At 38.7% G+C, this 16,519-nt stretch overlaps 2 protein-coding genes across 2 annotated transcripts; both read right to left on the bottom strand.

The window, feature by feature from the left end:
- Positions 1-8,577: 8,577 nt before the first annotated feature.
- On the bottom strand, positions 8,578-10,667 carry LOC6564651. Its single transcript, XM_032738120.2, has 4 exons — positions 10,205-10,667; positions 10,048-10,143; positions 9,653-9,985; positions 8,578-9,579 (listed from the first exon to the last, which is right to left on the bottom strand). The coding sequence occupies exons 1-4, from the start codon at positions 10,586-10,588 to the stop codon at positions 9,493-9,495; spliced, it is 900 nt and encodes a 299-aa protein (XP_032594011.2). The 5' UTR covers positions 10,589-10,667; the 3' UTR covers positions 8,578-9,492.
- Positions 10,668-10,865: 198 nt separating this feature from the next.
- LOC122322832 lies at positions 10,866-12,068 on the bottom strand. The gene is made up of 3 exons (XM_043216057.1): positions 11,708-12,068; positions 11,134-11,356; positions 10,866-11,072 (listed from the first exon to the last, which is right to left on the bottom strand). Exons 1-3 carry the CDS (start codon positions 12,028-12,030, stop codon positions 10,881-10,883), a joined length of 738 nt encoding a protein of 245 aa, XP_043071992.1. The 5' UTR covers positions 12,031-12,068; the 3' UTR covers positions 10,866-10,880.
- Between the last annotated feature and the right edge of the window lie 4,451 nt (positions 12,069-16,519).

The raw sequence follows: 16,519 nt of genomic DNA on the forward strand, positions 1-16,519 counted from the left end.
TTGCTTTTTCTGTTTCTACAATTAAAACTGTGTCAACGTCCAAATTATTTTTCTTATTATTTGTCGGCGGATTAAACCCCATCAAACTTTTGTGAAGGAATATTGCATAAAGAAAACATTTGTTAAATGTTACAATCTTTGATGTCAATTTCATCGTAAAAACTTAATTAATAAATATAAAAACTACTGACATCCTTGTCAGCTATCAACGGCACATTATCTGTGGAGGACAGGCTTTCCAATTAGTATATCCAACAATCTGTCAATTTCCATTTCAATCGACTCACTTCACTCAGCTGAATTGAACTCTGGCTGACTCTGCTTTGACTTCACGACTGGCTCAAACTGGCTGTACTTTTGGATAGCCACTTGTATATATATTTGTATATAACTAACTAACTAACTGGCCACATGTGTGTGGAGTGTGCGAGTGAGTGCATGTGTCTGTGCGTGTCTGTGTGTGTGTGTGTGTGAGTGTGTGTCTGTGTGTGTATGTACGGAGATATAGAGTGCTCTGCACACAAAGAGGGTAGATTTGAGTGTTGTTGGCTTTGTTTCTTGTTTTGACAGTCATTGTTGTTGTTGTTGTTTGTTTACTTAAACTATTTGCTCACTGTCCTGAGTGCGTGTGCGTGTGTGTGTGCGCGTGTGTGTGTGTGTGTGTGTGCATGTGTACATTGTCAATCCTTGCATTTTTCTATTTGTCTGGCATTTGTTGTCCATTGCGCAAATTGATTGGTGTCATTGAACACGCTTATATTATCCCCAAACTCGCTCAAAGATACAAGTTCAACTTCAGCTGTATTAAATGGCAAGAGCATTGCCTTTGATAGTGGCACACTCAGGGGCACTTTGGTGAGTTAGCTTAATAAGACATAAATACAGCTAGCAACAACAGCACCAGCAGCAGCAGCAGCAGCAGCAGCAGCAACAACAATCATTTCATATCAAAAACAGCTACAGTTGCCAGTCAACTGTCGCTCCCACATCCAGTTTCATGGCACCCAGTTGTTGGAGCTGCTCCTCGATGGGTGCTTGGCATTTATGGGCTTTGCCTGCTGCAAAAGTTTGTGCAGCATTTCGCTGAACTGAGCCAATGCAGCTCAGCGCAAAAGTCCGTTGTTCTGCTCTGTTTTACTCTCTGCTCTATCCATGGCGTTCTCGCCATTTTGACTGTGTGGCAAGCTGGCGTTGCAATTGTTGGCCGGATTTAGCACTGTTCGCTTTATGGCCCACCAGCTGTCCAAGCACAGGTTGCAGTCCGGATCCGGTCATATAAGCAGCGCACGACAACAACAACAAGAACAACAACAAGAACAGCACAGACGACAACGACACAGATGCGATAAAAATAATCGTATGGGATGTGTTTAAGTTGAAACGGATTTTCCCTTACGTCGCGTTCGCTTCCATTCCGTCCTGCAGCGACCAGTTCAATCTACACTTTAACGATTTCGAGCTTAACATTGCAACAAAAAGCACTTGTATAAATTGCATATCTTTTTTAATTATCATAATATTTATATTCAAATAAAAATAATATATGAATGTACATACAGCTGTACTCGAAGTAAAAAAGGGTTGAACGAAAAAGCTTAAATATTTTACAACTTATTAACAATACCAGAACAAAATTACTTACATATGTTTTTGGTTTCAAGTGCCTTAAAACAAAAATAATAAGAATCAGAACTGGAATGTTTAATCCAAACAAAACTTAAACTGAAAGTGTTCTTGTATTGCTAATATATGTATTATATTTATGTGGAAAAGTAAATAAATAAAATAGTGGAAGATTATTTAAATAATTGAGCGTTTACATAAATTGGCTACGATTTCTGTACTTCTAGAACGAGAATTCGAGAATTACCAAATATAGTTGCCAAGATATTAAAAAGTATTACCAACAACTTTGCATTAGCTTCTATTTTTGTAATTGTAAAAGTTTCGCAGCAATTTAAGAGAACAGTTTCATTTATTTAATTAAAAAATTAATTTGATTCTTGTATCGTTTTAACTTTGTTGTAATTGCTTACAGTTATTTTAGCCAGTCAGATTACCATCTCTACTATGAATGCAAATATGTTGCAAAGGATTAATATCACCTGCACAATGTTCCTGAAATTATTGTACAAAAACTTCTAAGCAATTTATGCTCGTTATTAAGCTAAGAACTTAGAAGCGGTAAGAAAGTGTGCTGAGCAAGACGATACCCTCTCTGTAGGGGTAATTAGCTGTTCGCTTTTAGAATGCAAATCACAAAAAATTACAAATTTGAGAATAACAAATCGTAAATTTGCGTATTCTATGCATATTATATATACATATATTCATATTGATAGAGAGACATGGTGATGTGGTGATGAGATTGACTTGACTGTTGCATATCATTTATTGGGTATATCTGATGCTATGTCTATGTAACTATCCCTCACTTTACTCTTTAATGCATTTATATTTCTTGGACTAAGGCGAGCTTTTGCAACGCCCTCTATGAGGTAAGTAGTAGATAGTGGAGCTCTTTTTTATAATATTTACACATTTACACATTTCTTCCAACCGTATTGGATTTCCCATCCATTTGTTTATTTTTTCTCCACATGCTAGTGGAGATCTGGATCCAGAGCAAACGTGGCAAGTGGATAAATTCCAAATTAATTCAACGATATTTAAAAGAAAAGAAGAAAAAACTGAAAATCGGCACCGATTTGAATGCCAATTGATACTTTATTTTGCGCGTTCAAGAAAACCTGTGTCCAAATTACCTGCAGCTGCCAAGATAAACAGTGTGCCCGGCACCTTCGACCAAAACTATATATATATATATATACATTTAATCGGCAGTGAGTTGGTGAGCAGAAAGAGTGATTCGATTTTAAAGGGTGTTAATGTGATAGCGTTAAATGCTGTGTAAAATTGCACGTGCAAAGTGTTCTTAAAATTTCGAACGAAATATATATGAAAAACTCAGTCAACCTTAATCTTAGATACAGTGAGCGTGAACTTAGATGGGAGAGCGATAATTGAAATTTAAAGTTCAGTCTAAAAGTTTGTTAACACTTTAACATCGCAGTTGCTGGCCAAAAGTATTCTGCAGACAATAAAGAAAAACAACTAATAAAATAACCCCAATAAAAGAAAAATGAATTAACTTAAATATCGTGGATAATTTAATGAAATAATCAAAACCAAAAAAAAGACCACATGCGATTTCTTTTGCATATACCGACCAAACTGCCGGAATCAGAGCGTGGGGACTACAATATCATCATCTGGTCGTTCGTTGCAAGGTAACATGTTGCAGCCATTGTAAGAACTGTTTTGCCATTATGCTGAGAGGGAAATGAAATTTGATAGTATAATGTATAAATTCAATACTAAATAAATTCAACAATACCTGCCCAATATTTGAATTCGGCTATTGTAATTGCAGAAGTAGCTGTTATTAAATTCCACTTAATTACTGCACATGTTGAAGTTATCAATTAAAATTTGTATTTGTTGCACAACTGGATAAAATTGCCTTAGAGCTCGTCAATAACTGTGTACTTCTACGAAATTATATAACCACTTTGTGTGTGTGTGTGTGTGCGTGTATTCCAAAATCGCTGTTCGCTTGTGGCAAAAAGCATGGGTGTGTAAAATTCCTAACGGCAATTGCTTTCAACTTGTTTGGTGCTCAGCCATTTAAATATATTGCCACATTGTGAGACGAGCGGCAACAACAAAGAGGCGGAATGCTAATGTGGCAGGTACTAAGGCTCTGCTCCTGCCATCTATTGACCCTATTACGGTTACACATTGTGGCATTTAAAGCTTAATCTATTTCCGAATTGAGATGGCTGAGGTGGTGGTGGTGTGCTTGGTTGGGTGGTATTGAAAATAAAAGAAAAGGAGGCAAAGTGCGGCCATTTAGGTGGCTATCTCTGATCTATGTGTATATCTTCATGGCGCATGTTGCGACCCTTGGGTCGCCTTTTGGCATTTTGTTTTGTTGCTTGAACTTTGCGGCAACTCGCATTATTATAACAACCATATAATTATGTATTTTAGCTTGGCCAGCAGCGCAATGCATTGACAAGCCACGCCACAAAACTCGTCGCGCTAAAGTCCCAAAAAAGAAAAATGTATTTTTGTTTTTATTATTATTATTATTTTATTTTTATTTTTTTTTTGTTGAACAAAATGCTTATTATGGTTGCCGTAGTTTTTAAGTGAACCACCAGCCAGCTCACACCTACACGCCCCCCACCAACCGCCCACTGGCTACGTGCTCTGTGCAATGGAATTTTTTGCGCTTTGCTTGCTTTGTGGATGCGAAAGAAACTTTAACTGCAATGCGGCCGAGTGCCGAGTGGAATTGTGGAAATGGCTAAATGGGTGCGTAGATTGCCTGGCGCTTAATGCCGCCTGTACATAAATATATATATATATATATACATATATATATATATATATATGGCTTGGCTATTAAATTTCCAGTTCAATGATTAACGAAATTTATGTTTCGGCTTATGTATGTGTGTGTGTGTGTGTATGTGTGTGCGTATGAGTGCGTGCCGCTGCCAAGGTGCGATTGTGACTGCGAGTGCGACTGCGACTGCGACTTCGACTGCGGCAAACGTTAACGATGCCCAACAGCAAAAGATGCGAGGGAGGCAGAAGCAATTGGAACCAGTTACCTACAGCCACATGCTGACTCCGACCCCAACTCCAACTCCAATTCCGCCGCCGACTCCGACTCCTTGGCGGCAAATGTGCTGCCTGTCGCAAGACGTGTCGAGGCTCATTAAATATGTATGTCCTGTGCTGAGCAGCTGGTGGATGGCTCATGGCTTGGGTCGTTAGTATGTCGGGTTCTGTCCGGGTATGTGCTTGGGTTTGGCGTTGGCTTTGGCTTTGGACGGCGTATGGCATTCAATTAAGGCGCATTTTGTTGCTCTCTAATCTGTTTGAAATATTGACCAAGCGCAAAATGGTGTCAGGCAGGCTCCGAAAAGTAGGCAACGCCCCTAATGTTTGAAAAAGGCTATATTGGCAGGCAGGCAGGCAGGCAGGCAGGCAAGCAGGCAGCATGCTCAGGCATGCAGAATAATGAAGTTAAAGTGCAATTAATTTGAAGTTGACGCACCTAAATACAACGTGCAACGTGCAACGTCCAAGCTTAAGGCCCAACGTTAACATCAACGTCGGCCTGCTGCTGCCAGTCACAAGATGCTCAATCGCAGCTGCAGCCTGCAAGCCTTTGGCAGTGGCAGCGTCAAACTTCTAACTAACCAACTGGCCAACACTCTTTGGCACACATTCATGGGAATAGGGGGCATCATGTGCCTTGTGCTTTTACCCAGTCGACTTACTTTACTTTGAAATGGAAAAAAAGAATTTTCTTGGCAGTTGCTTCTATTCTTCGTTTTTGTTTTTTCTTGTTTTCTTGTTCCTTCCTTCCTTCAATATGTTGTTTTTTTGTTGCTGCATTGTGCGCTAAGAAAAAAGGAAAATATTAAGCAAAACGGGCCAGGGACTTAATATTAAGCTAAAACCAACTCGAGCTTACTTTATGTGTATGTGTATGTGTGATTGTGTGTGTGTGTGAGTCTGGGTACATAAAATGCCGTTTTTCTATGTCAGTTGCATTTTTGTGTTACGCCTTAGTTACATTTTTGTGTGTATTCTATGTGTATTCTCTGTGTGTGTGTGTGTGAGTGAAGGGGTCGCGTTGCGGTTCGGTTTGCCACTGCTCCAGCCCCCGCTCCCATTCCCGTTCCCGTTCCCGCTCCTACTCCATTCTGCTTGCGAGAGCCTCAGCGCGATAGGAAAGCTTTTTCAATTGTTTCCGTTTCGAGGTCATGACAAATGCATTCATTTCTCTTTATTTACTGGCCATGGTATGTGTGTATATTTGTGTGTGTGTGTGTGTGTGTTTTGGACCAAAGCAGGAACTGCCGGCAATGAACTGTTGCCCCCGTGGTACCCGACCAAAATCACCATCAACTAAACCACCGCAAGCAAAAAAAAAAAATGTCACCCCTCAACCCCGCCCAACCCTCCCCCCCCCACTCAATTCCGCTTACGCTCCCCTCTCCCGTCCACAGACTATGCTTAAGCTGTATGTCATTTTTACGTTTAATGTCGAGACCTCAACAAAAATTGCTCGACGATAACAAACGGCCCCCACAACAACAACAACAACAGGTATGAACAACAGCATCATGTAATAAAAACAATAAGCAGAAAAACGTAAGGCAAGCTAAGGAAATATTAAACTTGTAAATACCCAGTACAACATGTACCATTAAACAAATAACAATCTAAGATTTTATTTTAAGGAGACTGAACTGTTACTATCGAATATGAATATTTGATTAGCATTAATTTGCAAGCCAGATGTTCCAAATTACTCAATCAAAATCTGATACTTGGTCAGTTTCGTTATTGCCTGTGTAACATTTGGTTACAGGGTATACAAATAATACCTTGGAACGTGAGAAAATCAAAGTCGACAAGCTCGTGCTCTATAATCTCTATAACCTCTATATCTCTTGGCTTAAATAAATATCTTGACCAAATATTTTGCAACATTTTGGAGTATTGTGAACTCAAATTAAACTTCGAGATGAAGTGAAAAATTAAGTGCAACAAATGTGATCAATTGCCTAAACAGCAGCCCAATTATCATTCTGGCCCGCTTGCAAATGCAACGCTGCAGCTAAAGTTTCAAAGCAAGCTGTTTTACTTTAGATAACGGACAAAAGGTGGCGCACTTCGACTTGAGTAGTGCGAAAGTTTGTTTAGAAACTTGACTTGAGTTTAATTTGAATATTTGATGATTTTGATGAGTTTGATATGAAATGTAAGCTGGGCACCCAAACTGCATTACTTAGTTGTCATGGCCAGTTGCCAGGCTGATGACGATGGGCCCCAGTAACAAAATCGGGCGACGGCTCCTGCCGTTGACTATTGCAAAGCGCTTTGACTTTGGCTTGGTTGCGGCTGCTGGCTGCTGGCTGCTGCTGCTGCTGCTTTGCTGCTGTTTTGCTGCTGTTTTGCTGCTGGCAGTCGTAAAAAATGTAGTTTATATTCAAAATAAATGAGGTTGACTTTATTTACGCGCTTATGCTTTTTATGCGCCTTGCAACAAATACTTGTAGCAACGACAAAAACAACAGCAAAAATCATCAACGTTGTTGCTGCTGCTGCTGTTGTTGATGTTGTTGCTGCTGCTACCGTCGTCGACTGCAATCGAGCGGACGTAGAAATCAACAAATGCCTGAGGCGCGGGCAGAGGTGACTTTATGGGGGAGCTGAAATAGTATTGGGCAGGACTTAAGCTACTGTTACTGGTGTTATTGCGCGCACAGGTTTTGGATAAACGTAGCGTAAGTAAATGATTTATTTTTCTATTTCTTTTCCATTCTTGTTTTTTTTTTGTGCTGAGAACGCAAATCGGAGCAACGATAATTATTTCTGTTTACTTTCAATGCAGAGATGGAACCTTTAAAAGTCAGTCACCACAAAATATTTGCACAGCCAACATTTTGCAGCTGCTGCTGCTGCTCCTGCTGTTGTTGTTGTTGTTGCTGTTGTTGTTAGCAAAACAGGCGAAACCAAAACTTTCGCTGTTTGGTTTTTGAATATTTTTCGAATTAATAGCGGACTAAAATGTGTGACGATTTTTCATGGATGCGCGGGGGCGAGACAATAACCAAGTGAGCGGGGGTGGGGCCATGAGTAACGTACACTGTTTATTGTTATCGTTGTCGTTAAGGGTGGTTGGAGGGGTTGGGGGTTACTCTTTCGACTCGGCCAGTGGCCGGACGCATTTGTTTGTGATTAAATCGAGCGTCCGAGGGGTCTGTTTAGTTTTTGCGGTGTGGCGGTTCATGTCGCTTATAAACGTTTCAATGGGATGCTGTTGTGGTTGTTGTTATTGTTGCTGTTGCTGTTGTTGCTGCTGTCGTAACTGCGGCTGCAACTATTCAGTTACAGTTACTCTTATTGTTGCCGTCGTCGCTGCCGTTGCCGTTGCCGTTCCTGTTGGCTGCGGTTCGAGGCGCCTGAAAGGATTGTGGCATTTGTGCCTCCGTAACACAATTAGCAATGGTTGTTGTGGCGCGAATGTTGGCGTTGGCGTTGAACAACACGAGTTGAGAGAGGAGAGTGGGGCGCGCTGACCATGAGCTGGGAATGCTGTTGTGGCTTTAGCTTTATTGAATTGTGAATTGTGGGCGCGTTGGGTTGTCTCTGATGCTGATGAATGGTTAAGTGGATAAGCTGACGAATGGGAAAGGGGATGACCAAGGAATCAAATCAATCATTCGGCTTGGACGAGTTTCGAATGTAATTTGTATCTGTTTGCAAAATGCTAATCAACATTAACGGATAGAATCAGCATTTTATGAGGCGTTCCTATCAATTGCGCCCCACAAGCAATACTTGACATACTTTATTCAGTCGCACTGAGATCAATCAATTCAATCAAGTTCAAGTTGCGCATCAATCATTGGATCTATCAGTAGCATGCCACAAATCAAATTAATTACAGTTGCACTATGTAAATATGTACTTATGTCGACCAAATGTTTTGCATATTACTAATTTTATTGTAAGATAAACAGTAGGTTAACATGTTAATTATTATGTATTAGTAAATGTATTTTAAAGTACAAATCAAATCAATTAAGATTTTCACTTAATTCTTGATTACAGTATTGATTATAATATTCTTGATGATAGTATTCTTAATTAGTAATTAATTAATCTTAGTAAAGAGATACTTCACGTATTTCGTGAAAATATTAAATAAAAAATGTTTTTTTCGAAGACAAAGAAAGAATTTCACACTTATAAACTTAAAACTATCAACAACAGAAACCAACTTGGCGCAGATTTGGCACAAAGTCTTAATATGAGATATGTATGTCAGTGAACAAAAGTTGCTTGAATGCTTCTGCGCCTGGCATAAGCTTACAATAACGAAAAATACAAATATTTGTATGTAGCAGAAGGCCACAGTATATATGCTATAAGCTAGATTGTTAAGCTTATAGTTGTTGTATTTAATAATAATAATAGTTACAGAATATGTTTGTAATATACATATATTAAGAAAACAAAGTTATTGATTATTATTAATATGACTTACACGCCTGAAAGTTATTTGAATGATTATGCGCTTGACATAAACATAAAATAACACAAAACTAAAATAGGTTTTGTCAATATATACTGATGATAATAATAATGATAAATATGGTTACTTCATGGCCAAAGCAAAATTATTGAAGTGAAACTAAAACAAATTAGCCAACTTCATAAAGACTTACATAATATGGGTTACATGAGTGAACATTATTTGAATGATTATGCTCCTTGCATAAACATACAATAATACAGAATTGCAACATGTTTGCATGTATAAAAAAAGTTCGTTTCCATTGCATGGTATTAAAGAAACGAATTTGAGTATGCTTTTTGATAGATACCAGCTACTGTTTATGAATTCTTTAATGTATCAAATGCGCTTGTTTTTTTAGTGCGCTTTAGCTTTGCCATTTCCTTACGGACCGGACCCATTTCGTTCTAAAAAATATAATTAATTCGATGAATTACAATTGAATCTGGGATATAGCTTAGATTCGACTCGGATACACACCAATTTAAGCTGTTTTGGTTCCGAATTTGACACGTTATCCTCAGAATCTGATATAAAATCAGAACCGTACCAATTATTTGTTTTTCTTTGTCGTTCTGGTAGCATCCGTAGTCTGTCAGATATATGTGCAGCTATTCCGAAAATAGTGTCATTCGAGTTTTCACCAACATTTGCCGTATTGAGTGGTTCCTCGGGAGATATAGTTACAGGTGCGGTCTGTGACACGATTGAATCATCTGTCTCACGTCTACTCAGAACTCTGGCGGTGCCGACTGGCTGGCAAAAATGTTTGCCGATTGAACTTATTTTATAGTTCAGCTCCGCAATAGTGGCCTGGATAAGAAAGAGATGCAAAAGTAACCGTACAAAAAATAGAATACTTGGTGGTAACTTACATTGCTACTACATTTCAGCTCGGTAAAATGCTGTTGGCATGCGACAATTTCTGCATTCTTGAGCTTGAGCTCGTTCTGCAGAGCGGCCAGTTTTTGCTGAAAATATTTATATTTATTGGTGATTTCGACATTTTATTAAATGCTGATTCACAAGTACCTCATATTGTAGCTTGACCTTCTCGAACTCCTGTGTCATCGTGTAATTTTCAGCTGACAACGTATTTGATGTATTCAAATGATTTTGCTGTAGTCCTTCGATTTGCTGCCTTAGTTGGCTCAGTTGATTTTCAGACTTCCTTAGCTCAGCTTGCGCTGCGGAATCTTTGAGCGCACTATTGTCTTTTAACTGGTCGTTGGCTTCTTGAAGTGCTCTGATTTCGGTTTGATGATGCTTCTCATTTGCCTTCAAGTCCTGATTTTGCCCGAAGAGCTCTTCAATTTGCAGCTTTTGTCTCTCTATTTCTGTCTCCAGACGTTGCGTTACGCTGGACGCCTTAATCGAATTCTCTTGGTTTAACTTTTGCAGCTCAAGGTAACGCATCTCAAAATCCTCCAGTTTAGCAAGTACCACTGATATCTCGGCTCGCTGCTCTGATTGGGCCGTCTGAATAGTGTAAGAAAGAATGTTTGTGTTGAGACATTTGTATAAATATACAGTTTTCAAATATTAAATGGATTTATTACATTTTTTTTTAAGTGTACCACAAAATAATAAATACTGTGAAACTGTGTCTTTTATTCCAAACATTTTCCGACACACGTACAGTAAATGCCTTTTAGCTGCTGACCCATTCTAACTAGTGCTAGCTCCAATTTTTGAGCAAACAATACATTTAAGCGTTACGCACCTCTTTTTCCATTATAAATTGCAGCTTCTGCTGTTCAAGAGTCGTCTCCATTTCGATCAATTGCTCCTGCAACTGCTTATATTTCATTTGTAAATCAATCAATTCGTTATCCTTCTGCTGCGCCATAGTCTCGAATTGAGCCAGCAAATCCCTATGCTGCTCCTGCACTGTCTTTAACTAGAAACGAAAAGAAGAGGTAATGAGTTGGCTGCTGTTTATTAACTGTTTGACAGCTTACCTCGCCCAACAAGTTATCGTTTTGTTTGTGCTGCACAGTTAGCTCGATTTCCGTTCTTCGGCAAATGGTTTTAAAATGGGAAAGTTTCTCATCATAGCCACTTTCCAATGAGGAATACCTTTTATTGTTTTCAGTAAGCTGTTGCTCCAGCTTATTATTATTCTTTAATAACTTGTTGTACTGCGCACTTAGCTCCACTCTTTCCTTGTTCAAATCATCCAAGCTAAAACATAAAAATGAGTAAATAAAAATAAAAGAGACAAAACAAGTAAGAATGCTGAAATCGAGTGAGCCCAATACTAGCGGTATAAGAAAAATATTAATGTAATGCAATTCGCAAAACGTGGCAGTTATCGATAAAATGATGGAAACTTGATCAAATGAACTTATATTCCCAATTTGGTGTCTCTAGCTCTTAAAATCTCTGAGATCCGCTTGCTCAAACAAACGGACAGATGGACATGGTTGGATGACTCCGCTGCTAATGCAAATCAATAATATATATATAATTTATGGGTTCGGAGATGATTCATTATACCGTTCTTAAACACAAGTTGTAATTGGATTTAGTTACAATTTCTTTAGTTGATAATTTTCCTTGTTTTTCTCCGCAATGCTCAGATTGGTATTTTGTATTTTCTGTTCAAACTCCTTGAACTGCTTCGTCAGGGAGACAACGGACGCCTTCTGATGTACCGCATAACATTTGAGCACATTTTCATTATTTATCGGATCAGTTGTTGCATTTCGCGGCGACTCCTTGCCATTTTGAGTTGAATTGCCGACATTTTGGATTTTAATCCGATGCTTTTTCTTGCTGGCGTCTTCAGCCTTGCCGTATGGTATCGAGAACAATTGCGAGTCGTTCGCTTTGTAATTGTGCTTCAATTTCGGCATGATCGCGAAACCGAGTGATTAAAATAAAGCTCACTAATGTATTATTATATTATTATAAGATTATAATAGTAATATTTTCTTATTTGTTCACAACGCTGTTGCTTTGACAATTGGCAGAAGTTAACGGGTTAATTAATAAACAGTTGCCAGATTGATCGATTCTTTAGTATTTTTTGTGATTGCCACTTAGTATTAATTGAGTTGCACGATTTCTTTGCCGGTGGCCAGATTTGTCTTCGATGCATTGATCTGGCAAGGTTTGCGTTTCGCCCATTTGATTTTATTATATATCGATAAAATAATTGGCAACCTATCAAACAATAATATCAATCAACGCTGTATAACAATATATATTTATTAGGATGTCAAAAATGAACCACATGCTACCGATAAAAATTCGAAATCGAAATCGGATCGAATCGGACCAAATCAATGATGTTTCAATCACAATTGTATTTTACTTTTGATTAAAGTTCGTATTTTCTGATCTTAGCGCAATTAAATTTAATCACTAAAGAATTATTAGCTAGTCTAAACTCAAATAAAGCTAATATAAATATAATTATGCCATAAATCAATAAATTAAGTTTGAAATCAATAATCAATTATAAGCCTGTCTAAACTTAAATGAAGCAATTATACATACAATTATGCCATCAATCAATAAATTAAGTTCAAGATTAATCAACGTAATTAGATTTAATCAATAATCAATCAAAATGTCGCCGGACACGAACAAGTCCGAGGTGCGCTATATATATATATATATATATATAGCCGTATCTACATATATACATACATGTACATACATACACACATAATGTGTGTACGTATATATGTATTTGCTGTATCGCTGACAATTCCTGTCAGGCAATCAATTAGTCGCAGCACAGCCAATGGACTTGGTCCTGCCTGCTTCAAATCATCAGCATAATAATCTACATACACACACACACACACACACACACACATACACATATCCATGTATGTACACACATGTATGTATTTTCAATCAGTTGACCTCGATGATGTCTGAGCTGCTTTTTGGCCATTGCCATTACCAACGTGGCGTGCTCGAATAATCAACCAAAAAAAAAAGAAAGAAAATAGGAAAAAAAAATGAGAAACGCACTCACAAAATCGAGAAACACCCAATCTGCGCCATTAGCCATATAGCCATATAACCCATAAGCACATATAGCCTATAACCCGTAGCCAGCCCCTAAGCTGTAACCCAGTTTCAATTGAACGCATTTTCACATGCCAGTGCACTTATCGGGAAACCCCCCACTCCCTCTAGCAACGACTCCTCTCCCTGTCCCTGTCCCTGTCCCTTTCCCGTCCCACGCTTAACGTGTCTCCTCATCATCATCATCATCATCATCAATTGGCTTGCAATGTGTGACCGAGACCGACACTACACTCAGAACAAAAATCGCCTTAATAGAAAGTTTTTTTATTTTTTAGAAATAATTATTCGTAACTATTAGGAAATTTCTAAAATTTTGCCAAGAATATGGCGATTTTTGTTTTAAAATTAATTCTATTCATAAAATTGAATTTGAATTTGAACATGAATCTTTGAAATTGTATGCCGATTTACGAAAATTTGTTGGGATTTTGTATGAGTGTAGGCAGGCAGAAAGCTCACATTTTTCGAGCTGGGGTTCGGGTTGTTGGTTTCACTTTTTTCTTTCAATCTTTTTTTTTTTTTGCCAATGAAGAGAGGCATGTGATTGGCTACATAGGGTGGGTGAGCGTGTGTGTGTGTGTGTGTGTGTGTGACTGTGGAGATCGTTCTGCTTTATGCCTATTTGGCTTATTATTTTTTTGTGGCCGGCCGACCAAAGCAATAACCCAACTAAATTGAAATCAAACCCAGACACACACACACACAAATACACACGCACATAATGTGTCTATAGACACATACACACACTCATGCATACGTGCACACTGTGCTTTTTACAACGACAACTTTAATTGCTGAGGTCTGTGCACCAATCCCAAAATGCGCTGCCAAAAGCGCTATCAAATCGCTCGGAAAACGCGCGCACTCTTCAAAATCATCAACACCTTCAACGCAGAATGGCGCCAGGAATGGGTGTGTGTTGGGGGTGGGTTATGGAGGACAAAGTTCAGTGTTAAGTGCGGTGCTTCTGCGTTAACAAATGTACCCCAGCAGCGAACTTGACAATCATTACCGAATGCATTCTGCATGCATTAATTGCCCAGTAGCACTTTTAAGTGGAGAGTTGTTTGCTGGAGCTCTCTTTTACCTATGTAAATTGCTATGTAATTTGTAAAATATATTTATATGTTTAACTTGTTCTATATCCTAGAGAAAGTCATTCAATGAATATATAGTGTTTATATAAATATATCTGGGGTGTATTCAAATAGTCTACCTTGGTATATGGAGTCGTACAGTATTCGACCGTTTACGATCCCTCACACAAGGTAAGCGAGCTTGTGAATCGAATAAAAAGCTTTAGCTTAAGCTTAACGCCTACGAATTTAATTCGTAATGGGGTCTTTTCGTTGCTGTGTTTTCTTCTGTAAGTGTGTTTAATGTGTGTGTGTGTGTTAGTGTAAGTGTGATGTGTCAGCTGCACTTTGTCAAAGTGTTTTGCCCATTTACAAGCCGAGCGAACTCGGCGAGCGTCGACGCGCTGATTTTCATGCCGTTCTGTTTCTGTTTGATGTTGACTGAGTGGAGGAAATGACTGCTGCACTCCCTTAGCTATTCCACACACCCTCTGTGTGTGGGTGTGTGTGGGTGTGAGTGGGCGTGGCACTCTTACACAAGACTTGTTTGCCGTTTGCTGTTTGTTTCTGCTTTCTACTGCAACATTATTGCCAGAAATGCACACGCAGCAGCAGCAGCAGCAGCAGCAGCAGCAGTAGCAGTGGCAGAGACAGCGGCAACAACAACAACAAAAAGATATATGTTGACAGCTTGTGAAAATATGAGCAGCATTTTGCTGCTGCCAGCCAAATGTGTTGAAAAATTGAAAAATATTTCGCCATCGATGCACTTAAATATGGTCCAAAGGCCGGAGTCCGGACACAAGGCGAGCGCACAATAAAAAAAATAAACACAAACACACACACAAATCGCTGGCAAAATGCAAAACATCACGAACAACAAAACTAACGGTAAACTAACACAACGCGGCAGCAAATGGAAGAAGCTGCAGAAGAAGAAGAAGAAGAAGAAGGTGAACGCAACATCGAGACGAACGCGTTGTGTATTCGTTGCCAAAAGGTTTTTGGCGGCGCGCCAGACTATAACAAAAACAACAGCAACAACAACAACAACAGCAACAACAGCAACAACAACGGCAACAACAAAAACAACATACGCCTGAGCCTTCGTCCTGCTCGAGTCCTGTGAATTTCAACTGGCAGCGCTTACTCTTTGTTATATATATTTTTTTTAAATTTTATTTATTTTTATTTTTGTTTTTAAATTTCTTTCTTCGTTGTTTTTTTTTATTGTTTGGTTGCGGGGCGGGCTTTTATTTTGATTAACTGACAAGCGGCAGGCAATTGGCACAATTGAAGGCAACTCCTTGGTCCTTAGTCCTTGTTGCAGGCACTGTTGATTTAGGATAACGCAAGCCAGCTGCCAAAAGGTTAACGTTAACGAATTTATATTAAGACCGCCAACAAAATACCCAAATAAAAGACCAAATACGCAAAAAAAAAGAAGAAAAAAAAAACAACAAAAACGAGGGGACAAAATGCGAATTAGGTGCCGGGCCAAGGCGGGGCAAATGCCTGAATGGCAAAGAAAAGAAAAAGATGAGCAGCTTCAAATTTGCTTGTTGGCCATTTACCGGCGCGGCAACAAAGAGATAACAGAAATCTGCACATAGCCCCATAACTCGAAAACCACATTGAAATGTATATAGTAAGTGCAAACGTAAACGTACACGCACACACACACACACACACACACACACACACACACACACGCACACACACACGCACACATTCAAGTATTCATACTTTATGTTTAACACAAAAGGCAACAACTTGTTAACTTTGCTTTTTATTTTAGGGACCGTCTAAGTTCAGGCAGCCTCGACTGCAAAATTTGGCATTGGCTTTTTCTTGAATTTTATAATATACCCTTTGCAGCGAGCATTCAACTCTTGCCACGCATTGCGTAACGCATTGCAGAAGACATCTCTGAACTTATTAAGCACCTAAGTGCTTTTGTTCATAGTAATACTCGTATGTACATATGTATATATGTATTCTGAATTTTCACAATTCGCCATAGTTTTGACGGCAATTGTAGTGTATTAATATATTATACAAATTCAGATTTTTGGGAACAAATATGAGACATTTTCCATCATTTTTTTGCTTTGATAATTAAGGTTTGCATTTCGGCTTTTTCAAAAGTATTTCCAATTATTCAGAAACATATTTCTAACAAATAGAAAAGAATCCATTCTAGTTTAAGGATTTTTCGTCT

This window comes from Drosophila grimshawi, unplaced genomic scaffold, assembly GCF_018153295.1.
Source record: "Drosophila grimshawi isolate 15287-2541.00 unplaced genomic scaffold, ASM1815329v1 contig_848, whole genome shotgun sequence".
Classification (NCBI taxonomy): Eukaryota; Metazoa; Arthropoda; class Insecta; order Diptera; family Drosophilidae; genus Drosophila; species Drosophila grimshawi.